The sequence below is a fragment of the Lepus europaeus genome, chromosome 4 (assembly GCF_033115175.1).
Source record: "Lepus europaeus isolate LE1 chromosome 4, mLepTim1.pri, whole genome shotgun sequence".
NCBI lineage: Eukaryota > Metazoa > Chordata > Mammalia > Lagomorpha > Leporidae > Lepus > Lepus europaeus.
In genome coordinates, this window is record NC_084830.1 from 144,092,991 (window position 1) to 144,120,227 (window position 27,237).

The following is a 27,237-nucleotide window of genomic DNA, read 5'->3' on the forward strand; positions in this document are numbered from 1 at the left end:
CAAAACACGCTGCGCTGTTCCTTGTTTCCCCCCTTTCAGAATTCATCTGGGACCCGGTACCATGACTGGGCTCTTAACGTGCATTTCCTCTTTACATTGTACTCCTCAAATCCTTTCATTTCAGTAGACATCTCTTGATTGTTCACTCCTTCCTGAGATGAATTAAGAACAAATGGCTGTGGTTTTCCATTTTAAAGCAAACACATACATTAACTGGTTCCTTGTAAATTAAGTCAGAGTCCTTGAAAGCAAGTGATTGGTGGGCCAGGGGGCTCTACCCAGCTGCCAGCTAGGCCTTGGGTTAGGACTGGTTTCCTGGGACTTCTAGGGCACTCTTCTTCCTGGAACCTTGACTGCCTCAGCAGCTAGCTCTGCCTTGCCCCTGCCGTGGCACATCCTGCAGGGATCAGACACAAACCCCAGACCCTGTCCAAGGCAGGGACTGCCTGTGGGGCCGCCCTGGGTGCTGTGTTCCATCAGTGCAGATCTGGCAGCACCGAGGTTAATCGAGTTCAAGTGCATTTTTCAAACATATGTAAACTGTTAAGTGTAACAGCAAAGAGTAAACCTTTGGGGGAGGAAACTAGGTTTTTTGTTGCTTTTCTCTTCCTCTTGGCTCTTGCACACTTCCATTCATTCAGTTGTGCAGATGGAGGAAACCTGAGGAAAAAATGTATAGTTTTCTTCTCTTAGTAATCAGACGTGCTGTGCTTTTTAAAAAGAGTGTAGTCATAACCTCAGTAATACTAGCTTGCATTCATCAAGTGTACCAAGCGCATTACTTCCCAAGTCCTTATTCCACAAGCCTAAGAGATAACCTCGGTTGTCACCCCTGTTTATAGAATGGGGAGCTGAGGCTTAGAAGCACGTTGGTCTCCGTCCCAGAGCTCAGTGAAGGCTCTGAGCTTCAGACCTGGACTGTGTGACAGCAGACCCTGGCCCTAACCCTGGAGCTGCTCACGGACAGAGAGAGGAGGTGGAGACTTTCCTGACAAGGAAGGTACAAAGGTACTTCATGGAAAATGGAGGTTCAAAATAAGTTATTTTTTAAAAAAAAATTATGTGCAAGAGTTGATTAAGAACTTTTTTTCCAAAAGATTTATTTATTTATTTGAAAGTCAGAGTTACACAGAGAGATGAGAGGCAAAGAGAGAGAGAGAGAGAGAGAGAGAGAGAGAGAGAGATGGGTCTTCCATCCGATGGTTCACTCCCCAATTGGCTGCAATGGCCAGATCTGTGCTGATGTGAAGCCAGGAGCTTCTTCTGGGTCTCCCACACGGGTGCAGGGGCCCAAGGACTTGGGACATCTTCTACTGCTTTCCCAGGACATAGCAGAAAGCTGGATGGGAAGAGGAGCAGCTGGGTCTCAAACTGGCGCCCATATGGGATGCTGGTGCTTCAGGCCAGGGCATTAACCCGCTGCGCCACTGCGCCGCGCCTAAAGTAAATTCTTGAAATTTGAAATCCCTACATAGTTTTTTCATAATAATCATTTCCATGAACTTGTTGAATGACCCTCCTATGCATGGATCTCAAAGATATTTGCACCAAAATAAACATATTTTGGGAAATTCCATTTTCTGGCGGGTGCCGTGGCTCACTTGGCTAATCCTCCACCTGCGGTGCCAGCACCCTGGGTTCTAGTCCCAGTTGGGGTGCTGGATTCTGTCCCGGTTGCTCCTCTTCCAGGCCAGCTCTCTGCTGTGGCCCGGGAGGGCAGTGGAGGATGGCCCGGGTCCTTGGGCCCTGCACCCGTATGGGAGACCAGGAGAAAGCACCAGACTCCTGGCTAAGGATCGGCATAGTTCTGGCCGTAGCGGCCATTGGGAGGTGAACCAATGGAAAGGAAGACCTTTCTCTCTCTCTCTCTGTCTCTCTCTCTCACTCTCTCTCTCTCTCACTGTCTAACTCTACCTGTCCGAAAAAAAGAAAAAAAGAAATTCCATTTTCTGTGACCATTTTGAAGTACTCTCCTGTTGAGGTGCTGGGCTGAGTTGGGGGTGGGGGACGTGGTTAGACTAAGATGATATTTGCCAAGAACCATCCCATCGCTTCCTTTGTTACTGTACATAATGTAAAAATCACTTTTCACTTTGAAATATGGAAAACAGCAGCCAATGGAACTAACTTCAGAAATTCCCTAATTAATCTGCATGTCTGTCTCCTTGGGAGACTTTGTGGGAAGGTGGGAGACGGAAGCAGATGCTACCGTTTGGGACCCCTGGCCCTGGGCCCTTCTCACATGTCTGTAATGTGGGCTTCACAGTAGTGGATGACTTTGTGCTAAGGAAGAACAAGGCTACATTGTTCTTAAAAATGCTTTGCATTCAGCACAGCACATACTTCCTTCAACTACCACTGTCGGTTTTACTGTCTCCATGCAATGCCTGGTTCTCTAGCGGCCCTGGGACAGGCAGCCTGGGAAGCCTGTCTGTGGCCCAAAGCTCTGAGCTGATGGCTCGACAGCCTTGAGACCCTGCCTCTCATGTCCTGAAAAGGTGGCTCCAGTGCAGCAGATTCTGGGATGCTGCTGTAAGCACGCAGGGCCACCAAGAGAACTGGGGGAGGCTGTGGTGTGGTGAGAACACAGAAAGCTCTTAGCAGCCACCCCCCCACCCCCACCCCATGATTGGGGCTGATTGGGTTAAGGCCTTCCGGAATGGTGTCAAATAGCTCTGAACTCTATGAACTGCTGATAGAAGGATGATGAATAGAAAGAAATACAATAAACAGATTCCTTGTCATGTTGTTGGCTTTATAGCAAATATCTGTTTTCTCCTTGGGATTACGTGAACATTTGCCTGCCTTTGATTTCTGGTTGTTATTTTCAATATTTCTTTTGTTAGATGAGACGCTTCAAATGGCTCTGTGAGAGCCCCCGACTCTCTCCTATTGCAAGGTTTGTGTTTAGAGTTTGGCTCAGCCTCAACACATCACCTGTTAGCTGTTAGGAGTCTAATTCTGCAAACCATGACTTCATCTCCCTAAAGGAAGGTAGACAGAGTACTGCAATACAACAGAAATGGTTTGGTTCAGGATGACTGGGGAGAGCGGGGGATGGCCCTAAGCCTTTGGTCTCTGGGTGAACTTGGAAAGTAGACCTGTCAAAGGTATTCACATTCAGACAGCTGTTCTGTAGTGGAACAGGCTGCCAAATCCTGCCATTATTCGAGGCTCTGGGAATCTTGTCAAGTTGCCTTAAAACAATCATGTTCAATGAGGCTGGGGAACATTTGGCCCAGGGGTACCTCTGCAGCGCTTGCTTCTCTGAGGAGAAGATGGGGTCGCTTCTCTGGTCCTGGCCGCGGTAATGATGAGCCAGCTGCTCAGTAGTTGCCAGGGACTGCGTCTGCTCAGGAGTGGGAGCAAGAGAGGTTGGGGTGTTGTGCAAATTAGGTCTTAAACAAACAGTCTTCAAAGAATAGCTAATGAGCTGGCCAGTGCTGCTCACTTAGCTTGTCCTCTTTGCAAGATTGTTAACTGGAAACTTTGACACTTACCATCCTATGCAGAGTTGACCCTAAGCATTTTTGGTCACTGGTAACAAAAATTTGACTGTCCCTGGCTGACAAGAATTGGCTTGGGTGGGCAGAGAACTTGGAAAGGGATTCTGTTTCTTCTCCATTCTAATTGCTCTTTTCTCAGTTTCCTCCTGGACTTTCTTATGGATTCCATTTGTTTTGGTTCCAGCCTGCAGGGCTGTGGTTCCTGAAAATTTCCTCTATGGACTGAGATCCGGCAACCCATGGAGAAAGGGATTTGTGTCTGTGGATGTGGTTTCCGGTTCTGTTTCTCAGAGTCCCTTTCCTCTGAGACCAGCCAGAGACAAAGTTTAGAGATGCACACAAGCTACCAAAATAGGAAATGGACTGCTGGAGACAACCTCCACCCCCACCACACACCCCACCTCACCCCGCCATTCCCGCCGGTAGGAAGGCATGGGCTCCATTCAGGTTGAGGCAGAGGCTGAAGATGGCTCTGGTCCTACCCAGGAGGCAGTCCCCATTGCTAGTGGGGTGTGTCCCCTCCCACTGGCCTGCCCTGAGGGGCGCTGGCAGAACCACTGCAAGCTCTGGGCTTGGGCCTCTATGACTTTGCCCTCCATATCTTTTACAAAGCAGAGAATCCTATTTGGGAAAGAAAATTTACCAGGTCACCCCATTTGGTGTCGTGTACCCTGCCCAGTTCCTCAGCAGTCAGTCACCCTTTCTCCCCCGCTGCCTCTTGAATGTGAGCACGCCCTCACAGGCAGCGATTGTTCCGTCCTGCGGAGGCGCGGGCAGTGCGCACCTCCCCTCTCCCCTGCGGCAGGGTAGTCCTTTACCATGGCTATTTCTAAAACAGGACTGAGGACGAAAGGGTGGGTATTACTGCCACTTGGCAAGGGATGTGTTCCTGCTGCAGGTTCCTGCTTTTGTTAGCAATCAGGGTGTGCCCTCCATCTTTCTTGGCCATTGAAAAAAATGCCCCATTCCTCTGCCCACTGCAGTACAGGGGAGGGGTGGGAGTGCAGTACACATCTCATAAAAGGTGTGTTGCAGAGGTGCTCTGTCTTGTGTGTCCCTTGACAGTGGTGTTACTATGGTGCCTGTCCATTTGGAAAAATGCAGGAGTAAACAGAAGACAAAGCTCTTGCTCAACCAGCTGGAGTGGGAATCTGTGCCCCTCGTTGTTGTCCCTCCTTCCTCCAGGGCTGCAGGCGTGCTCTTTGGAGGGGTGGGGTGAGGCGGGGTGGGGAGGGCGGGGAGTAGTTATCTTGGCCTGTGTAAATGAAAGATGAGCTGGGAATTTTGCAGAAAGGAAATTTCCCTGGACTTTGGGGCTCGTTCATAAAGAAGCTAGCAGAGTCTCACACACGCACACACGCCTAGCTCTGCACAAGGGCACAAGGAGCCGAGACGCTTTCAACCCTTCTGCTGCACATCTGGTGGGCTGCTCACTTCTAGGTAGATCTGGTCTGGCTTCCCTAAATCCAAGCTGAATCAGCAAAGATGTGAACATGGCCCTTAACACTTCCCACATGGAGAAATGGAGGCCCCTCAACTTCCAACCATGGAGTGAGAGAACAGGGGAAAAGGCTCTGAGAACCAGGGAGAGTGTCCTGCAGCTCCAGAGGTGTCTTCCGTCCCCTTAGACCTGGGTGCTTGCTTCTGGGCCACGACACAGCTTGTTCTCTTTGTTTTACATCCTGTCTGATGCCACCCAGCTCTCCTGGAGCTCTGCCCTCCTGGGTTTGCCTTGCAGATCTTCTCACCATCTTGAATGTCCCTGCACAGAACAACTTAGGCAGCTCTGCAGGAAAAAAAAAAAAAAAAGACTACCTCCCTTCCCACCTCCCTAACCACCAACTGCCACTAAGCTTTCTCAGGGAAGGGGGCAGGGGCTTCTACCAACGTTGTAGCAGAAGAGGAAGCAGGCTACCTCCCCTTTCCTGAGAAGCGGTTTTCTTGGCAAAGGGAGTGGGTTTAGTACTTAACAAAACAGGCCATCACTGTGGCAGATTCTCATTCTCTTCGTTTCTTCCTCCCTCTCTTTAGAGGAGCATGTAAGGTGGTCCTAGCACCGTATGTTCAGAAGGTTGTTACCGCACCAGCCTCCTCTGTCTATGCTGACTTTGTGCTTCCCTGTGGCCTCAGAAAGGGGAGAGGGCCGGGGAGGGCAGGGGATTGGGGAGGCCAGGAAGCTAGGAAAATGGGCTGTAGCTGTGTGGTTCCCGATGCCCCCTTTGGGCCTTCCTGCTGCATGGGGTCCAGCCCGGGGACCACTGTGGCAGGTACTTCTTGCTGCCTCCTTATTCCTGGGATCTCTGTTCTTGTGGGGCTCCCGTGCTTACCTTGGCTTCCTCACAGGCCATGGGCAGGGCAGTACCATTGCCTTGTGTTGCCCACTCCACTAGTGCGGGAGGGTGAGGCTACCAGGTAGGCATCTCTGGGCTCACACCTGGGACCTGTGGTCCATGCTGACACATCACACGCAGGTGTTCCACTTAGCCAGCTGGTCCATCCCTGCTTGCCTTGGGACATCCTGCTGTGATTGGTTGCAGGGAAGCTTCAGTGGCAGTACCAGGAGGGCCGCCTCCTGCCAGTGGGAAAGTGAACTATACTGAGGCTGTGGGTGGAGTAGCCCTACCTTCTACCAGTTACCCCTTTAGCTACTGGCTGGCTTGGCTGCCTCCCCACCTCATACTTGTGGGTCTCTCCTGCATAGAACCCAGGTGAAGGGCTCTGCAGCTTTATAGCTCCAGCATGTGCAGCCCTGTGGCATTCTCCCTGGTGGCCTCAGGATGCCTGTGTGTCCCACTCACCCAGCACAGGTTTGGGTGTCACCATTGGGTGGTGATGAAGCAGATGAAATCCTCCATGGAGGGAAACCTGCTTTAGCAAGGGTGACTGATTCTGTGCCCTGCCGGTGTGTGTCATGTAGCAGCAGCTTGGTTTCCACACCTGCAGTGGGTGTTTGCGTGGGGTTCAGCTGTTAGTGCCTCCTGCAGATGTAGACATGTCGTGTTGCACGTTTCAAACACGTGATGTCCATGCCGCTGGAATTTTGTTCCAGATATTTCAGTGATTCTGAGTGCTGACTCTGCTGGAGACATTCAGTGTTCACAACACGACTAGCGTGTAGACATTCTTTAGCACCTGGAGGAGGCAGACTAGAGTTGGGCCCAGAGGGTGGCCATGGCATGGGGAGTGTGAGTCACGCGTGCTCCAGCAGAGTCTGCACAGCTCATGAAGGAGACGAGACAGTGATGAGGCTCAGATCTCACCGTAGCCAAGAGTGTTTCCTAATCCCCCCACCTCTCCTCTGCTCCGTGAGCCCTGCCTAGCAATGTGGGGGGGTGGGGAATAGGTGCAGCTCAGCAGCTCAGCAGCTCAGCACCAGCCGTGGGCAGGGGGCAGAGCCGTCAGGTTTTTTTCTCCTCATACTTTTTATTTTGTAAATTTCAAATATACAGAATATTGAAAAAATACTTCCTTTTTTAAACTTATTTTTGAAATTGACAAATACTTGTGTATAGTTTCAGGGTACAGTATAATGTTTTTGTGTATGTATACCTTGTAGAATGAGTAAAGCAGGTTAACATAACCTACTGTTCGTATACTGCTTAGTGTTGAGAATATATAAATTAGCAGTGTTGCAATGCAGGCATACATCGGTATTAATTAATACATTGTAATCCTCATTCTGGGCACCTGAAAGTGATTCTTCCTTGGATCCCTTGACCTTTCCCGCTAGCCCCTGGTAACCGTGATCTGCTCTCTTCTTTGTGAGTTTGGCTTTTTCAGGGTACTCATGTAACGCTTGTCTTTCTGTGCCGGGCTTATTTCACTGAGTGCATCCACCATGACACAAATAGCAGCATTTCCTTGCAAGAGGAACACCTCTGTAGCACACACTGAGACTTCACAGCGTCACCGTTTCGTCACGTCAGCTTTACTCAGCTGACAGACACCTCGCCTGTATCCACAAGCACACGTCTCTTGGGAGCAAGCAAGTGCCCCATGGACTGATGGTGCCAGTATTACCCCACCCAACAAGCTAATCTTGCCTGGTATCTGAGACCAAGCACACATTCAAATCTCTCTGGGTACTCCCAGAATGACTGTTAGAGCTTTCTTTCTTTCTTTTTTTTTTTTTTTTTTGAAATCAGCATCTACTAAGGAGGGACACATTGTATTTTGTTATGTCTCTTTTGCCTTCTTAAATCTAACACCCCACCACTTTTCATTTTTTGGTCTTATAACATTGATTTTTTAAAGAGTCCAAGTTATTTCCTTCCAGTTGCTAATCCAAGATAGTTTCTCAAGGCCCTCAACATCAAGCCACCCTTTCCTTGAAACTCTGTAACCTATGGCTTGTTACTCAGGACTCAGGGGCAGTACAGTTGGGGGGCCACCCTCTGTAGGGGTGGCCTTGCTGATACCTGAAGCTGACTTGTGGCAGCCGTTCTGAGGACTGGGTTCAGGTCGCAGCCTTACTTAGGTACTTACTGAGTGACCTTCAGCCCTCTTTCAGCTTCAGTTCTTTCATCCCCAAGGCAAAGGGTTGGACTAGGGGCCTCCCAGATCTCGCTCAGCTTTGCCATATGACCTGTGTGCCAGGAAAACGCATTCAACAGCTTCCTGCCTCCAGTGACTGCGCCTCCGGTGCGAGTGCCACTGTGCCTGGGGGCCAGGGGTCACCTGGAGTCCCTGTCCTCCCCTGTTCTGACGTGATCACATGCTCTTCTCTTTTCCCAGCTGAGATTCTGGAGCTGGCTGGCAATGCGGCAAGAGATAATAAGAAGGGGCGGGTCACGCCCCGGCACATCCTGCTAGCTGTGGCCAATGATGAAGAGCTGAATCAGGTAAGGGGCCCCTACCCCAGGACACTGGAACAGGTGGGTCAGATTGCCCAAGGGACAGAGTGATGTAGCCAGCGCAGGTGGGGGCTGCCTTTTGGATGGTCGGCAGTCCCTGCAGCTCTCCCTCAAAGCGTTACTGGGAATGGTGTATGTCAGGGTGGTGTGAGTGTGGTATTTGGCTCTCTGTGGATCCATCCAAGGGAGGGGCCCTGAGGACTTGACCCTGTGGAGTGAGCCTGGGTCCTGTAGGCATCCTTGTAGGTGGCACAGAGGGGCAAGTACCACCGGAGGTAAGAGCCTGTGTGGGCAGGGCTGACTACTGGAAGGTCAGGAGCAGGAGAGTGTGGCTCACCCTCTGCTCCTGTGCTTTCCCTGTAAGCTGCTCAAAGGAGTCACCATCGCCAGTGGAGGGGTGCTGCCAAACATCCACCCCGAGTTGCTCGCAAAGAAGCGGGGTTCCAAAGGAAAGTTGGAAGCCATCATCACACCACCCCCAGCAAAAAAGGCCAAGTCTCCATCACAGAAGAAGCCTGTGTCTAAGAAGACAGGAGGCAAGAAAGGGGCCCGGAAATCCAAGGTACAAGTTGGGGCAGGGGTCCTGAGGGAGGGACATGGAGAGGCTGACTGCAGGGGCTCGTGCAGTTCAGGCAGCCAAAGTCAGGGGCCTTGTGGGGTCTGGACACCACGGGGGACTGGGCATGGGGAGGGCGGGCCTTCGCAGAGCTGAGGAGGAGCCCTGCACCTGACTTTCCAGGGAGATGTGCGTGCCATGCGAGGGGCTCTGACACTCAGTTGCAGAATCCTCTGCTCCCAGCACGTTCCTGTAGGGCTGTCCTAGCAGCTTGCTCCTTGGCTGCTTTGACAAGGACGGATGCAGGCACTTGCTGCTGCCCCTGGCTTGCGATGAAGGTCGGGTCCTAGGTGCTGATCTCCTTGTGGTGAGGGAAGCCCCCTTTGGGGGTGTGACCTGATACTGTGTGTGGAGAGGGGAGGGACAGCACTTCCTGGAGGAGCTATAACTCAGTTGCACCTGAGTGAGGGCCCTGAGGACTTGACTCATATGGAGTGAGCCTGAGTCCTGTCAGCATCGTCGTAGATGGCACAGAGGAGCAGCTGTGCCCTCCATCAGGGGGTCTGGCCTGGGGACCGTGCACTGCGTTGAATGTAGGGGAGACTACAAGGCAACAAGAGCACCTGCTCTTCACTCTTGGTCTGTGCTGCCTGACCTGGCCATGGCCTTTCAGCTGTTGTCAGTCTCCAGGGCCGACAAAAAAGGGTGGTGTGGTCAAAGCTTGGTCTTGAATAAAATGGAATCTTGAAGTTTCTGGCCCCAAGGATCGTTGGCTTCCAGCTAAACTGGGAGGAGGAGATGGCCTCTCAGACTCGCAATGAGAAGATCTGGGAAATGCCCCCTGAGGTCTGGTGTAGCCTCAGGAAGTTCTTTCTGCATCAGCCCAGATGCTCTGACCAGGGTGAAATGGTAAGGACGTGTTTCCAGGATAGCCCATGACCAGGCGAGCTGTGCTCCACCACCCCTCCAGCAGGCTGACTCCTGTGTTCCTGCCTTGCCCCTAGGTGATTGGCTCTTACCCGCTTGGGGAGGAACCTTCTTCGCCCCCTAACCTTCTCCCATCCGCACTACTTTCGGGCCTTCTTTAGTGAGCTGCCAGAGACTTTATTTCTCTGCATACCCTTCGGGGTGCACATGCACACTTCCCTGAAAACGCAGTCTAAATTCCTCTTGCCAGTGTGCCTCCCACCCCCAGGCCCAGGGTCACTTGCAGCTCTTGGAGGGAGAAACCCGACACTGAAGAGAGTCTTGTAAGTTATTTCCAGACGCTCGCATTCCACCCAGCTCTGGAGTCCAGCAGGGATTTCACAGAATGCTCTGTTACTCATTCCTGCTCACTATAAAATTAGCAGATTGAACTGTTTGTTTTCTCCCCTTTCAACATTCACAGTTGGGAGGAGGGGCAGAGCAGGGAAGGCAAGACTGTGCACCCCTTCCTAAATGTTAGATTATAAAGATGCCAAATCCATCATGTCTTGAAGGTCAACCCCAAGGGTGGTGCTTAGTGATGGGACCAGCAGGGACAGGGCACTGTCCTCACCTTAGCCTTCCCTGGCTGTGTCCAGCCATCACTCTCTTTCACGCAAGTGTGATGCTTGTTGCTGTGTGAGCATGTCTCAGATGCCCATGTCTGCTGGCAGAGCAGGCCTGGACCTCATCCCCTGTTACCCTCATCTCCTCCTGACCGTTGGTGCTCCGTGCCTTGTTAAACATTCCAATTTCCCAAACACTGGGAATATTCTTTCTTTCTTTTTGGACTTGAAATACAGGACACCGGAGTGCATGTGTGTCTTTAGCTCCTAGTAGCTATATTTGGAACTCAGGGTTTCTAATAACCATATGCCAATAATCACTCGAACATTCAACTTTTCCCTTGATTACAAAAGCAGGAAGTCTGTTATGGTGGTCTGTTTTTCTTCCACACAATAAAACACATTGTCTGCTTACTGTACCAGTATTTGGCTAACATTAAACCCTGGGGGAAGCTGAAATTGGAACCGTGAACAGCTAATTTTCAAAACATTTGTTTAATGTAAATTGTGGTGTCAGCTCCCAGAAATGGCGGAGAACCCTGCGTCCCCAGGTTTAAGTGGAACGTTTGAGAATAACTTTCCCGGGACACGGGGACAGCCGTGGTCCCCTGCTAAAGCACTTGCAGTGAGAGGGAGTTGGTATTTTTCAAGTGTCAACACGTGAATTCTGAGTCATAATTTTTCCCCCAATTCTATGTCATTTGAAGGTTTTGAAAATTTCCAGTTGTGACAGCTGAGTCAGCTATAGTGGAAACAGTTACAGAAGGCAACAAACCCAAGGGTGGGGGAGCCCCGGGTCCTGGCTCTGCCTTAGGGCTCCTCCTTTCTACTTGGGTGGCCTCAGGCAGGTTTGTTCCCTCTCTGTGGGTCTCTTTACCCCCGCCCCGTGACATGATAGCATCCATTCCAGCCTTACAAGTAAGGGACTGTGTGCATAGTAGCACACTGTGGTTTTGCACAGGCAGTACGTGTACAGGTCTTCAAAAACGTTAGCGAAAATGCATGTTAGAAAAAAACTACATGGAGTTCACAGTTTTTCACACCAGCATGGGCATAGCTTTTAATTCTGCTTTCCATAAAATTGGTGAAGTCTCCTGTGTTAGAGTTCAGACAGCACAAAGGAGTAGGCAATAAAAATCATATTCCTACCATAGTGCCCCCACTTCTCCCCAGGGCAGTCTGTTTTCCGTATCCTTGCGGAAGGCCTATCGCTAGGAAAATCCCTCCCCATCCTGCATGTTCTCTGTTCAAGGTGACCCCTATGACCCAGTGTTGGCTAAGAGTACCAACTGTGAGGTCAGTGCCTGGCCTATGTTCCAGTCCTGCTGTGCCCGAGCTGTGTGATCCTGGCCAGTCACCTCATTCCATTGGTGTTCAATGTCCTCATCTGTAAAATGGAGTTACACACAGGGTGGCCGTGAGGCTGGCAGGAAAATTAATGCTTTGCAGTACCTGACATGGTGTACCACTGGCTGCTGCTCTGCCCATGGCCAGTCTCCTACATCTCCATTGTTAGGGCTGTGGAGGGCTTCCTAGGATGGCTGAAGTTAGAGTGAAGCCCACGCCACCAGTGCTCTACAAAAGGACATGAGATTGTTTCTGACACTCCAGGCACATGGGCCACAGTGCCTGTCACTGTGTGTGTGGGGTCTCTGTGCCCACGAGCAAGTCTGTCCAGGATGGAGTTATCAGGTGATGCTGCTGGGGCAGAGATGGCTATTACTCACGTACTTGGCTTTTTAACTCCATTAAGAAATTCCAAAAGCCACCTTATTCTTTGCACATTTAATTCCACGTTGTTGGCAGAAGAGTGAGTCTGCGTCCAGCCAGTGTACTGCACTGATGACAGTTCTCAGCAGTGTCCAGCAAGGGGTGCACAGTCATCACAGCAAGTGGGAGGGCCAGGGGCTGCGACGGACAGACAGTGGCCTGCTGGTGGCCTGCTGGTGGTACTTTATGTCCGTCAGGTGACTGCTCCCCTGAGGGGACCCCTGAGCACTGAGCTGCTGGAGTGAGGTCTTGGGTCATTCATGTGTCCATGTGTAGAATGTGCCCAGCACTGGGACAGCAGGTGGGCCTGGAGGGAGCACACTGGGCTCCTCCAGAGAGAATTGGCAGGACTCGCTTGTGGGTCCCTCACAGTGCTGGACCCCGAACAACTTTGGCAATGGGGAAAGCCTGCACACCTTTCTCAAGATAAGGTTTTCACATGCAGAAAATAAGACCCCTGAGAGTCAGAGCAAACCATTTATGCCTAAATCCCCCAGGTTAAACCATGCTGTCAGAGTGTTTGCTAAGAATCGTAGGGCTCACTTTTGGGGATCTCCTACAAGTTTTCAAATTCAAATTGGCATCACCACCAGCACCCACCTGTCCTTAAGTGAAAATCACCCTGCTGGATCCCCTTGCTCCTCACCACCTGGCAAAAGCCTGGGGTGATTTTGGTAGAGGCTTCTTTATTGAGCAGTAAATATTTAAACTATAAATTCTGGTGAGGGACGCCAAAGAAAGGAGGTGGTCTTTCTGAGAAGCTGCTATACTTATAATATTTCACTGGCCTTTTAATGAAATTTTAGGTAATTCAGTAGGGTTAATGATTTCACATAAGTCTTTTTGGGCAGTCAGTTCTGTAGATGCTTAAATATGTTTCCCAGCTCACTGTGTCCTAACACACTGTGTGCTGCTCAGAACATAGCTGCGAAGTCTCTAACACACAGGGACCTTGGGATCGGGAAACAATGTAATGGTTAACTAAGTTGGTCATTTTGGAGATGGACCCATCGGGATGTCCGCTGAGCTTCTTCACCTCCATACTGAGGTTTTAAAAGAATCGACAGGGTAGTGTCACCATTTCATGAACAGAATGGGCATTTTAACACTACCAGTTTACGAGGAAGGGGCGTGATTTCAGAGGTTCTGTGAGAAGCTTAGGTGTGGTGTTGGGATCTGAACATGGTAACATCTCACAAGATGATGCTGCAGGTAACCACTGCACTGCCCCATCCCACAGCGTGGTGCTCTTGAGGAGAACAGGCGAGCGCCCTGCCAGGTAGACGGGCCGCAGAGAGCCAGGGCAGGCGTGGCTTCACCGTCCCACACTTCCTGCTTTTCAGTCAAGTCCTCCAGCCTTCATCCCGTTGTCCAGATGGTGAATGTAAGGCTTAGGAATGTGAGCAGTTTTCCCAAGGTCACACAGCGGGGCTGGGACACAGATGTAGAACCTTAGCGTTCACCGTCGTGTCGGTGTTCTATCCGTGACTGTGGCCCTCTCCGCGTGGCAGAAGTCCCTCTGTTCTGACAGTGGAGGGCTGCAGAGCTGCCCACCGCACAGTGAGCAGCGGCAACAGCTTTAACAAATCTTTGCTGAAAATCACCAGTATTATCGCAGGTTAGGCCCTAGGACCCGGCTGCATAGGCGGCTGCTGACTTGTGTGGGGCACAGGAAGGCTCAGAGTCTTCCTTCCCAACAAGGAGAGCGGTCCCGTGCCCTGCCTGCCCCTTGCCTGAGAGCCTGTCAACTCGCGCTTTCTCATGGCAGAAAGCTTCTCCTCTGTGGGAATACCTCCCTCATTCCTAAGCGTTTGCTGGACACCTTTTGTTTGGGTGGTAGAATGGGTAGAGTAGAACAGTGATTTTTCAAACCTTTTTTCTTATCTTCTGAAAGAACTTTTAGGAGCATTTTATCACACACATTTAAAATTTGATGGCTAAATTTTCCCACAGTGTCTTTGTTTAAGATTTATTTATCTGGGCCGGCGCCGTGGCTCAACAGGCTAATCCTCCACCTTGCGGCGCCGGCACACTGGGTTCTAGTCCCATTCGGGGCGCCGGAACCTGTCCCGGTTGCCCCTCTTCCAGGCCAGCTCTCTGCTGTGGCCCGGGAGTGCAGTGGAGGATGGCCCAAGTGCTTGGGCCCTACACCCCATGTGAGACCAGGATAAGCTGGCTCCTGCCTTGGGATCAGCGCGGTGCACCGGCCAACGGCAAAAGGAAGACCTTTCTCTCTGTCTCTCTCTCTCTCTCACTGTCCATTCTGCCTGTCAAAAATAAAAAATAAAATAAAAGATTTATTTATCTGAAAGACAGTGACAGAGGCAGAGATGGAGATCTTCTATCTGCTGGTTCAACCCCAAAATGGCCACAAAGAGGTAGTCTCAGCCAGGCCAAAACCAGGAGACAAGAACTCCATCGTGGCAAGGGCCCAAGTACTTGGACCATCTGCTGTTTTCCTCGGCTCACCAGCAGGGAGCTGGATTGGGAGCTGCCTAGACCTCCAATATGGGATGCCAGCATTGCAAGTGGTGCCTTAATCCACTGTGCCACAATGCTGGCCCCTCCACAGTAAATTTAAATAGCTGCAAAGGGTGTCATTTTTGGTATACCACATGTACATTTTTTTTAAAGGTTTGTTTATTTGAGAGGTAGAATTATAGGCAGACAGGGAGAGACAGAGAAGTTCTCTGTTAGATCACTCCCAAGTGGCCACATCGGATGGAGCTGAGCCAATCCGAAATCAGGAGCCAGGAGATTCTGCTGGTTCTCCCATGTGAGTGCAGGGGCCTAGGCACTTGGGCTATCTTCCACCACCTTCCCAGGCCTTTAGCTGGGAGCTGGATCGGAAGTGGAGCAGTCAGGACACAATCTGGAGCCCATATAGGATGCCACCACGATAAGCAGAGGCTTAACCTGCTGTGCCACAGTGCCAGCTCCACGCATGTATTTAAATACAGAGTGGTCACTCCTTGTTTAAATGTACCCACTGAGATTCAAGTGCCTGAGGTTTAAGCAAGTAGACTGTTGCAAAAGGCAGAAAAGTTATCTTATTTTCTCCATATTTCCTTTCATTTGCCTTACAGAATTTCCACCTAACCATATTTTTATGCTGACAGTATTTTATTGATTTCTGAAACAAGGATAATCTACATAAATTTGAAAAATTTTCCTGGGGCCTGTGTAAAAGCACTCAATGAGCCGGAGTCTTTGGGATTAGGTAGTTATCACATTTATTGATAGTACACAGTTGATCAACAAAGACATCATGAATTTGATTAGCTAATAAGGAAGAGGTAAAATTTTACTGGGAATCATCTTGAGGTGGGATGGGTGGTAGATTTTTTTTTTTCCTTGCAGTTCATTCAAGTCTGCTAAGATGAATGTTGCATCTTGCTAAAATAAGACACCAGCACCTTACTTTTGTATTTGTATAGCTAGAAGTGTCTGGGAAATCTAGTTCTCTAAAGTTAAATGTGCATTGGAGGGCTTTTGTCTTGTCTTCCAGTCCTCTGAGTGCTTTTTGACGTACATCAACAGTCATGCCATCACCTGGCGTCAGCTTGTTTTCGTACATGGTTTTGTTTTAGAACAGTTGCAGAATAGCAGAAGAGTTTCACAGATTGTGCGGAGTCATAACTGCCCTGCTGCCAGGTTCCCTGGGGTTGGCCACCTGCAGGGCCCCGGTGGACGAGGACACAGCTGGGAAATGCCCAGCAGACCTTGCCCTGAAGCGGGCCCCGTCAGCCTGCTCTCCAGTGCTGGGAGACCTGGTGCGTCTTCAATTTTGTTGCAAGCATGGAATTTAAAAAGACCTTGCTTGTGAAAGGCTTTGTTACCTTACCCTTCCCTTTCTTGGTTCCTGCAAAGTATACAGGAAAGGCTTTGCTAAGACTTGCCACGTAACTGTTGATTGGACCTGTGTCACACCTTCCCTTGTCAGATCTTTAGCTATACTCGAAGGACTAGGAAAATCACAATAGTGATAATTTTAGTGTGTCTGCACCAGTACTTCTTGATAAAATGCCTTATATCCTGTTTATCAAAATCTTGGAGCTTCACACTCAGCTCTTTAGATTTATGAGAAATATGCTGACAGTTCCTGATTGTTAAGTCAGTGGAATCTTTCTCAGCATCAGATACGATATTAATGTGTTCATGAATCCTCAATGGACAAGCGGCTAGGGTGTAGGCCTTAATCCAAGTTTGTTGCCCAGTTTCATGCCCCAGAAGGCAAGGTTGTCTGCAGCAGTTTTGAGCCCTTCTTTGAGGGCTCCCCTGGGAAGTGCTGTACTTCTAGATTGTAACTGGCGGAGGGAAAGGGGATATGTGTAGACAAACATGGCCATTGCTCCTACTGTCCTCATTCTGCGGTGTATGCAGGTACAGAAAATCCAGGACCAGCCATCTCTAATTCACAGAGCTGTGTGTGCGCTCTGGGACCTGTGCCACATCTGTGCAAGAAGCCCCGGAGTGGCACCTCTGCCAGTAGGGCAGGTGCCACAGGCAGCTCAGGTGTAGGCAGAAGGTGCAGTCAGAAGCTGAGGATGTGAAACCTGTTTAATTTGAAGTTCTCCATGCCACAAAACTCTTAGGAGGCTCTTGGGAGCCGCAGGGTACACGTCCTTCTGTTAGCAGAGTTGTACCTAAGGGGCGGTAAGTCCCCAGGGAGACAGGTAGGCTCGGCCACAGCCAGCAGGTGCACCTGTCTCCAGGGCTGGGTTAAGGAAGGAGCAGTGGGAGAGAGGGAGAAGGTTGGATGGTTATCTTTGGTCGGCTTTTTGGTTTTCTGAGAACTGGGGGAGTAGAACAGTATTGTCGTTGTCTTGAACTTGAACGTGTTCCAACATCTGGAAAGGATGAAGATTCCTAATTAAGAGACAGTTATCTGGTCTGAATTTGTGAAAATAATTCTAAATCATCCCTGTAAAGTGAAGTTTCCCCTTTAAATAGCTTTTAAAAAGAATTACAAAGTGATGAAAATACAGCTTAACACCCTTCACTGAGCTGCAGACCTCACAGTAACTCTGTAGCCTGCATTTGGAGGGATGCTGAGAGTTGGGGGTGGTGTAGTTGCCAGTTTTCCCTGGAGTGTTGGGGACGAGGGCTGGGAGCGCCCTGCTTGTTAGAAAAGCCCAGACTTGTGAGGCCTCCTCCCGTGTAGACCTTGTTCTGACTCTTCTGTTTGTGCAAGAAGAAGCAGGGAGAAGTGAGCAAGGCAGCCAGCGCTGACAGCACGACCGAGGGCACGCCTGCCGACGGCTTCACAGTCCTCTCCACAAAGAGCCTCTTCCTAGGCCAGAAGGTAGGCCGATGCACGGCTTTGGTCTGCTCCAGGGCCCCCAGAACAGAAGGGCAGGACCAGCTGCACTGGGAGGGCCTGAGTGGCCGAGCGGGTGGACGGAGTGCGGGGGTGGGTCTCAGGAGCCACAAAGCTGAGGGAGGACTCTGGCAGGTGGGGGTGGGACCTCCTTAGGGGATTGGGCCCTTGGAGTTAGCTTGGTCTCAAATTGCACCTGCCAGAAAACTAGACTGAAGCCCAAATCCCAGTCATGCAGAGTGGAAGATAAGCTTCCCTCCTGATGGGTGCTGAGGTAGAACCCTTGATCTGACCCAGGGGATGGGAATGTTTTCAGATGTGGGATGGGGGGCCAGGGGTCTCTCCCTGAACCACCGGAGGCCTCGTCAAGTCCGCAATTGTCTGTTTTAACCGTGGGCCATGTATTTTCAGCCACCCCAGTGATGCACCTTTGCCAGGACACCATGGTTTTGTAAAAGATGATTCACTTCTATTGAAAATAAAAATGATGCAAAGGCTTTTAAGACCTGACAATGAGAGTCAATTAGTATTTCTCTACTAATATCAAAATGGGCGGGGAAAGAAGAATTGAGCTGTGCTTAATTTTTTTATCATACATTTAAAAATGTAAAGGAATGGACTTGACCTGCCATGTACATTTGTGCCCAGTTTGAATGTGGTAACAACTTGGTTCTGAAGCTGCATCATTTTTAAATCGTCACTGTCAGTTTCCTTCTGCATCACAGCGACCCTGTTCTGCTCACTTCACCGCGAGTTCTCCTCCCGCTCCTTCCCCTCCCCGTCACTAACTGCACCCATTCTCTCACAATGCCATGCCTGTGGTGGACTCTGCTCCAGAAAATAACCATTACTGTTTACATTTTATAACCATTATCTGTGTCGTATATGCATTTTTCAAAAGAGCAGTAAGCAGCACTAGTTGTCATCTTAAGGTCTGGGCTCGAAAGTGTTTTCCACTCATTTTAAAAGCTCTCGGTGAAGGCAGCCGCCTGGCTGTACTTTCACACCCTCTGACGTGCCCTGTGGGTGATTTGTTGAAAGTTAACATGACCTGCCATCCAGATTGCTTCAGGTTCAGCTCAAGTACGAAAACCCTGCTGCTGAGGACCAGCTCCGGTGTGCGCTAGCTAGATCCCTCATGCCGGTGATTAGTCAGGACTTGGAGGCCTCTTAAGTAGGTGGAACAGTCCTGGCCCCGGAACTACCGCCTTGCCCTTGGGTGCCTCAACACTGGTTTTTCCCCTTCCCTAGGTTCTTTGTGCTCCTTCCTCTTGGCCCTCACACAGCCAGCATCAGATCAGAACTCAGAGCCTCATTGCTGGGTGAACTCAGATATTTCCAAAAGAATTGAACTGACAGATGCTTAGTCCATTGCCATTTAAGAACCAGCCTAGAATGAAAGCAAAGGGTTTGACATTGAAACTGATGTGCCTGCTCAATGTTGTGACTTTTGGAGGGAGGATCCCAAAGGATTGGGTGAGCTGGTCCAGTCTGACCACCCAGCCTCCTGTGCATCTCACACTCCACAGTCACTCAGCCACTCTGAAATTAGCATTCCTGTGAAATGTGCGTACAGCTCAGTGGCCAGGAAGAGGTGTCCTCAGATCTAGCAGATCTCGTGCCTTTAAGCAGAGTAGCTGCCTCTTGGTACATGGGGCTTCACAAAGTAAAATCGCATCAAAAGTTAGCCTGAGCACCCATGGGAGGGACCAGGGGCCAGCGTGCTTTCTGTAACCCTGCACCCTGCAGCATGAGATGGAGTGAGCTTTGTTAGTTCTGGGTATCACTCTGAGGCTGTACTTTGTGGCTTTTCTTGGCTGTTACTGCTGGGCCAAAAATCATGGCACGGAATTCAAAAGGGTCAGGAATCATCAAAGAGGTGTGTACCATTTTACGCAAAGCACATTTAAAGTGGTGTTATCACAGACATTATTTTTGACTTGGGTTTTAGGGAGTGTTTCCCAAAGGGTCCTTTGGAACCATGACACATGGCACCCTGTGTTCCATGAGTCTGGTTTTTCTGTTGTGACAAGGAAACCAGTGCTTGAAGAGGGCAAGCTCAGATTGGGGAGGTGGAGAGAGGTGATACTGTGTCTGCTGGCAGCCTTCAAGGCCTGGCTGCTAAGCTATCACAGGAGGAGCCAGCCTGGGGCTCAGGAGCCTGGGATCTCCACACTATGATTTTCCCGTGTTCACACACATTGTGGAATTGCTACAAAAAGAACAATGCTGTGAATCCAAATCAGACACCTGTTTTTGCTTTGTTGTTTGCCTGAGATTTGCAGCCTCTTTTCAGAGGCTTTAAAACCTAATGGTTTTATTTCAAAACCGGTATTTTCAGTGTGTGGATGTATAAGTCATTGTCAGTGGTAGTAAATGATCTAAGGCTCCTTGAACCGACATAGTTGGGAAAACGATCTAAGGAGGGAGTGAGTGAGCGAGCCTGCACCTCCCAAGTGATGAGGATTGTGGCCCAGCCCCTGAGGCCGCTGACCCCAGGTGTTGGGTATCCAGGGCTTCCTCCCTGTGATCCCTGCTGGTTCCTGGGACTGGGGGCTGTGCTCCATGAGCAGACAGGGTACTCTGGAAGCATAAGCAAGGGTGAGTGGTTCGCCCCGTCCTACACTCTGAGTGAGGACTCGCTTAGAGACAGTTGGGGAAACTGAGCCACTCTCTGTGGGACCCCAGGCAGTACCCCCAGGGTCCTCATCTTTGTGAAGGCTTTCTAGCTAGAACTCGCCTGAAGCCACTGTCAGACCTAAGGCTTCTAGGGATGTATATAGGGTGGGCGGAATGGAGATGAGGCAAGAGGGGCCCAGAGTGGGCCCCCCAGGAAAACACGTTCTCAGGAGGACTCTAGAAAGGATTTTCCACCTTTCCTCATCCTTTCCACCCCCTTAGTAGAAGTGGGCTTTGGGATTCAGGAAAGATTTCCTTGTTACGTGGCAAAACCAAGGCCACGAGGCTGGCTAGGCCTCCTCCTTTGTCTTTATGGTCATTACAGGCGAGGCACAGTATGGCACTCAGATAATCTTCAGTCACTTTATTTCCTAAGCTGAATTGCTGATCGTGTTACATTTTTTAAAACTCAAAAAAGGATTATAATGCCTCCTGTGGCCAAGATCAGGTCAGGGCAGCCTGTGTGGTCATCCAGTGGTTCCAAGCCACTGGCTGCTTGCCTGTCATCAGTGACAAAGTTGCCTCCCGACCTGCCCTCGATGTGATTCAGGCCCCAGCCCTCAGACCCAGGCCAGGCCAGGCCAGGCCAGGCCAAGGGCCCAGTACTTGAGCTCTGGCGTTTCCATAAGCCCTGCTGTAACAGTAGGGGGAACCTGTTCATCCCAGAGTATGTCTGAGGATGTCCGATGTTAGTTCAGCCTGGTGTGTGTGCCTTCAGAAGGCTGCACTGCCATAGGCTTTGTGGGGCATGCAGGGTTGGAAGGCAGTGCCTTTTGTGTGCTCAGGGAGCTTACACCACAGGGCGAGAACAAGGGTTAATGTGAGAGATCCACCGTAGGCCTCCAAGCCCAGCTGCAGCCCAGCCCGCTGGACTGGCACAGTCAGATCCCAGCAGTGGAATGGATCTTTGAAGGTGGTTTGGCCAAGTCCCTTTCTCCTAGTTCTGTAGGCAGAGGGATCTCCTGTGTTAGTAAGTAGCAGTTCCCTGTGGCCCCTTTGTCCAGTGGCCAAGAATCTTCATGCCACATTCTGTGGTTCACTGCTGAGTTTTCCGTTTTTCCCAATGATGGGACACAGAAGTAATCATCATCTGCAAATCCTGAGCTACTTACCATCCTCCCTTTCCTGACAAATCAAGCTAATCTTGGGAGTTTTCAAGTTTCCCAGAAATGTGATTTTCCAACCCCCAAGTGCCCTCACTCTGCTCCTGGGACTGGCCATCTTGCGTAGCCCTGTAGCACCCAGCTGGACCGGGGTCTGCACGTACGTGGCCCATCTACACCCTGTCCTCCTGGGTCTCTCCTGTACAGGGAAGCTCCTGTCTTCGTTCATGATCATCTCACTGTTGGCTTCTGCCCACTGCTCCAGCAGCCTGCCCTCGCCAACTTACTGCCCATTTGTCTTTCCAAAGTGCCTGAATCAGTTTGTCTTCTCCACTTCTCATTCCACTCACACTCCCCAAGCACATACTTTCTGCTCTAGAGGATTTTTTATACGTATTTTTTAAAAAAATATGTATTTGTACATATTTTCATCAACAGAACTATTCTGTGATTCAGCCCTACACCTTGAGGATTTCTGAGCCTGCTGTATGTAGTTGGAGTTTAGCAGGGGCATCTCCCGAGCCTCATCAGCTGTGGATGAGAGCCAGCAGCACCTGGCTAGCTGGAGCTCCTCAGTGCTGCGCAGAGGTGCCACAGTCTTTGTGCCCAAGAGCAGGCTGTCTCTGGTCAGAAGGGAAGGTGATGATTTCGGAAGGAACTGAGTTCTGTTTGCAGCTGCCCCTCCCTTCAGCAAAGCCAAGGAGCCCCACATGCCCTGCGCTCCTAGACACTGGTGGTGCCTGTGGGGGACTTCCTGTCTATTCGATTCTGGGCCCACTGAAATAGCTGCTTTTCCAATAAGGCAACTGTGAGTACAGACCCAAAAGCAGCTAGATGGTTGGGAGAAAATAGTGTCAAGTACAAAGATAGAGCGTGGATGGTTTCAGACAAAAGAGGAATTTTAGTGATGTCTAGAAAGGACTTGTCTAGGCCCTGTGGAGTAAAGCTTTGCTCTCCTCCCTCACCAGCTTCCTGCCCTGTCACAGTGCAGTTTCTTTCTCTTTCTTTCTTTCTTTCTTTCTTTCTTTCTTTCTTTCTTTCTTTCTTTCTTTCTTTCTTTCTCTTTTTTTTTTTTTTTTTTTTTTTTTTGTGGGATAGGGAATGTTGGTTCAGTCTGAGTTTTTATGAACAGCATCTACTTGGAGTGAAACGCTCTCACCTGTTCTAAACCCTGAGCTTTCACTTGGCCCAACCGTGTGCTGACCTTTTCTCTGTGCCTCTGCCTGGCACCTGCGCTGCCAAGAACCTCCCGGTGTGGTCACCCCAGGGGCTGGCTTTGGACTCCTGCATCGCCAGAAAGTCCAGGTGGAGAAAGCTGGCTCCTCTGCTCTGAGTCTTGCACTGAGTCCCACGGCCTTGAGGAAGGGCCCGCTCAGAGCCCTTCCTGGGTTCCGTGACCAAAGTGTTTCCACAATTGCTTTCTCTCAAAGAGTGGCTCGTAGTCGAAGCAGGCCCCCGTTGCTGAGACTCTTGATCTTCCTGGCAATCAGAAATGGAGAGTTAAGTTTCTCTTGCTTATGGTGTCACATTTTTTTTGTTTGGTTTTGTTTTCAACAAAGCATTTGGCCTCAGCACCTTGAGGCTCAGTGGCCAGGAACCTCCCTGCCCAGTGTCTGCAACAACCCTCTCCGAGTGAGCTCCTGGACACCAGCTGCCGCTGGGCCCTGCAGCCTGCAGCCCGTCTCCCAGGCTGGGTCACAGTTGGCCTGCACTTGCTATTGGGGGTCTGTGTTGCTGAAGAAGAGAGCAGGGACGTGTATGCATGAGCAGCCTCTACTGTAGGCACTTCTTCCTCAAAAACAAAAAAGTGCAGAGGGGAGAGGAGCTGGGATTATCCTAGGCTGGTCAAGGCTCCTGCCCCTGTGACAGCACCATCCAAAATGCTGCTGCTGAGGGTTGCCATGGCAGCAGTAACCATGGAGAGTAAGGACCTTCAGTGCTCTTCAGAAAGAGCTAGTGGTTAGGCTGACGTAAAACACACTCAAGGGAACTGCTCAGTAGGCCACCTCCTGGGCCTTAAAGTCACCTGACCAACAAGGTGAAAATGCTTTAAAGACCTTGTCTTACTGGAGAAGTGCTGTTTTTCTTCTTGGATTTCACCAGAGCTTCAGCACTGCACAACTCAGAGGCACATAAAAGTAGGTGTTACTAAGCAACAGGCCAACTGCATTCCGTGCCACCCTGAGCAGGCTGGGGGAGCCAGCCAGCTGGCAGTCACCGTGACAGAAACGATGGCAGAGCTACTAGGGATTCACCTGTACCAGGCAGGGCTGTGTACCAGGTACCACCCTAGCTTTCAAGGACGAGGGCTGGCACATACACCACCACCCTGGCAGTGATTCCAGGCGTGACAGCTGCATTCCTGTGGCCTCCACATCACAAGTCTCTTGAAAGCCAGTGCCACCACCCAGCGTGGCTTGTCCTCCTTTCCTGTACCCAGCATCACCCCGCAGGTTCTGAGTGCCCCTCCTAGCTTGCTTCCTTCCAGCCTCCCGGCACTGGAGCCTTGTGTTCCAAGTGGATCCATTCTAGCCCGTCACTGTTTGCCTTTGTGCCGAGAGCACCGTGAGTGTTCACTGCCCTTCACCTGTGTGCCAGGGCCCGGTTCTCTGCAACTTGCCGGCTCTCCTGTTATTTCCCACCTCATGCTTTTCTTTTCAGCTGAACCTTATTCACAGTGAAATCAGTAATTTAGCCGGCTTTGAGGTGGAGGCCATAATCAATCCTACCAATGCTGACATTGACCTTAAAGATGACCTAGGTAATTGGGGATGGGGATCGGCACCACCAGCTGTCAGGTGAAAAGTTATGGAACCCAGAATTTAGGCTTTTCCTCTTCCCACACTTAAGAACAGTCAAGGTAGAACTCCAAGTCCAAGACTGACGTTTGAGTGTAGACACTGAGCGTCTGCTAACTCCAGGCCATTCCAAATGCAAATGGTTGGATGTGTTTCGTTATATGTGATTGGCTGCTTTCCCCTCAATTGCAGATACATTTCTGTCTAAATTCTCTTCCATAATGATCAGACTGACTGCTGGTTACTTGGGGGGGATTTTAAAACATGTGTTTTCATTTTTTGTTTTTTTTTTTTTTTGGTTATAACAAAATAAATTTCAGGTAACTACAAAATGATGGTTTCTCCATTTAAGCATTAATTACAAGTGACTAAACTTTAAAACAAAGACAGGCTGCTTCTATATCCCATTAGACTCTATAATCCACAAATTGGTTTCCCCAAGTTTACCACCTGGTGTTGCTTCTGCATTTTCTGTGACTGAAATGGGAGATGATTGAGTACCTCTCGGTGAGGGATTTGCTCACGGAGGATACTATACAGAGGGGTCACCCCTGTCTCTGAGTTCCTGGGGTGCAGGTCAATTCTGCCCAGAGCCAGGGTGTCTCTCCGCTGGGAAGGGTAGAGAGGCACCCCCTCATCTTTACCTGTAAGGAAAGGTCACTTCCTTTGTACAGCAAGCGCTCCTGTCCTTTTAGGTGTAGAGCTTGCCAGGGGCAGCAGGCTGGCAGGTGCCCACAGAGGCACCTTGTCTCTCGTTGGCCTTCAGCTGTGTGTTCCTAACTGGGAGAGACAGTCATTCCAGCACCCAGGCCTGGCTCACACACACGGGGCACAGGAGTGGCCTGCAGACATGGGGGCTGGCACTCAAGAAAGCCCTGGGTAAGCTGGGTCCCCACTTACTTGTGCAGATGCTTTCTTAAATCGGGGGTCCTTCTGAGCTAGAAAAGCAGGGGTCCTGGCCAAAGTACTTTTTATGTGAAAATGCATAAAAATAAGATCTGCCAGAATAAGAGACAGGCCTGTAAAAACATTTCCACCTCCCGCGGGGAAAAATCAAGGCAATCCTACACACATCTGTACTGTTTGGCGTTTCAAGAGAGGGCTCTTGAAAGTAGGCAAAATGGTGAACGCCACAAGAGCAGAAGCCCTAGCCTGCAAAGTGACTGCTGCAGACTAAATGGAGAAACTTGTTGTTTTGGTTGGCCTGAAGGTCCACTTTTTTTTTTTTTTAAACAGATGCCATGTTTTAGTAGCCTTCTCAGTGGGGTGCCAGTTTTTATAGGCTTTTGCGAAGTGAAATGGGGCATTCGTTGTTTTGTTATTTCTTTTAACCTTTGGAAATGATCTCATGTGTGTTTCTCTTTATTTGGACTTGTCATTCAAATGTTTAATTTAAACATGTCACATTTGATATTCCTCCTCCTCCTGTCCTCACCCCCATCCACATGTGCGCACACTGCGTGGACTGATTGCCCCTTGGGCTCCTATGTTGGGATCGACCAGGTAGGCCAGCCCTGCCATTGGGGCGTAGTAAATGTGCCTGTGCGTGGGTCTCGGTCCAACACAGTTGATCTACATTTGTTTACCTGTTATAGTTGCAAGTTGTACAGGCTGACATTGCCTCGATCGACAGTGATGCTGTCGTTCACCCGACAAACACTGACTTCTACATCGGTGGTGAAGTAGGTAATGCCCAGCTGGGTGCTGCCGAGTGTGTGTGTGCATGGTCAGTCGGCCGCCGCAGACAGCTTGATCCTTTGACAGCTATGCAGGGCTGCATTCATTTCACACTTCCAGCTGTCCTGGCCTCCCGAGGCCTCCTGCCCCTGGGCTGTGAACCCGAGAACTACAGCCGGCTGCCAGCTAGGATTCGCAGTGCAGCTTGCCGGAGGCACTTCTGGTTTGGAAACTGGTTCGGGCAGTGTCATTCTTTCTTTTGCTGCATGAGGCGTGGCGGCTGGGAGACTGGGTTCCCAGGTGTTTTCACTGCAGGGAAGACGATGTGAGGTGGAATGAGTGGCACCCCTGACCATTTCTGCACTCTCAGGGACAGACACACAGATGCTCATGCCTTTCCCTGCATCAGAAGTCGCTGGCTCCCTCCCATGCCCCCAGGGACACAACAGTCACCTCCTTCGGCCATCCGGGGCTCAGGGAGTGCCTCCCGCTCCCCTGCGGTTCACAGTATGCTGTGGGGTGACCACTGCTGCTGGTAGGTGAGGCAGAGAGTGCTGGCAAGGCCAAGTCCTGTGGCTGTAGATTCGCAGCCTGGCTGGCCACACCCTGCTTTGAGAATATGCACAGGGGCTCCTGTAATGAGTAGGCAGCCAATGTTTTGGCAAGTGAGCGATGCTAGGGAGAAGGAACTAGAATCGCAGCCTCGCCTGGGCGAGTCACCTGACTAGTCACTTTCCTCATCTACAGAATAGTGAGATTACAGCAGATGAAGCAGAGCTCCTTGTTTTGTGCCTGGCTGTGCTTTCTCGCTCTTCTATGGTTTTCACAGTGTGAGAGTAGCATTCCCACTGTGGATTTAGCTAGCAGCTTCCAAAGAGAGCAGTTGCATTTCTGCTAAACACCAAATGAAGCCATCTTGAAGGAGAGAGAGACGAAAATCTTCATGAGGGGCCTGGGCGCAAGATGCGCAAGTGTCTGGCTGCCCAGTGTCCAGTGCTAGTGTCACTGCTGTGCAGTCTTACCAGCCACCGTGACTTGGGCCAGTTACTGTCCCGGACATTCTGTATTTTGCACATGGATGGAAAGATAGACTGGATGGAAAGTCAGCATTTGCCAAGTTTGCCTGACTAAAGTGAAACCAGGCCAGGAATGGTTACACCCCCTTCCTTCACAAGATTTTGGAGGAGTTTAGGAGCTCATATGCAGGCAGCTGAGGAGAAAGATGCTTCCTTTCATAGCAAATGAAAACTTGAAGGGCAGGGGGAGGTACTTGCTTGGAGAAAAACAGGTGGACAGCTCAGAGCTTGTCCTCCATTTAGCTGGGAGTGAGAGACGAAGGCCTGGGCTCGTCTTCCCATCTGGCACATCGGCTGAAGTGGAAGTTGTGAAGCTTCCCAGGTGGGAGAGGAAGATGCTGGTCTGCTGGAGCTCACAGAAAGCTCC

At 50.4% G+C, this 27,237-nt stretch overlaps 1 protein-coding gene across 4 annotated transcripts in view; it reads left to right on the forward strand.

The window, feature by feature from the left end:
- Nucleotides 1-27,237, forward strand: part of LOC133758036 (core histone macro-H2A.1) — a 66,002-nt gene that overhangs the window by 25,848 nt on the left and 12,917 nt on the right. Inside the window, exons 3-6 of one of the 4 annotated variants that reach the window (XM_062189102.1) lie at nt 8,241-8,347; nt 8,724-8,921; nt 17,412-17,522; nt 23,981-24,080. In XM_062189102.1, coding sequence (XP_062045086.1) covers nt 8,241-8,347; nt 8,724-8,921; nt 17,412-17,522; nt 23,981-24,080 — 516 coding nt within the window. Of the gene's footprint in view, nt 1-8,240; nt 8,348-8,723; nt 8,922-17,411; nt 17,523-23,980; nt 24,081-25,712; nt 25,804-27,237 lie in introns of all 4 variants that reach the window. The other 3 variants (XM_062189105.1, XM_062189106.1, XM_062189104.1) reach the window with 3 other exon arrangements.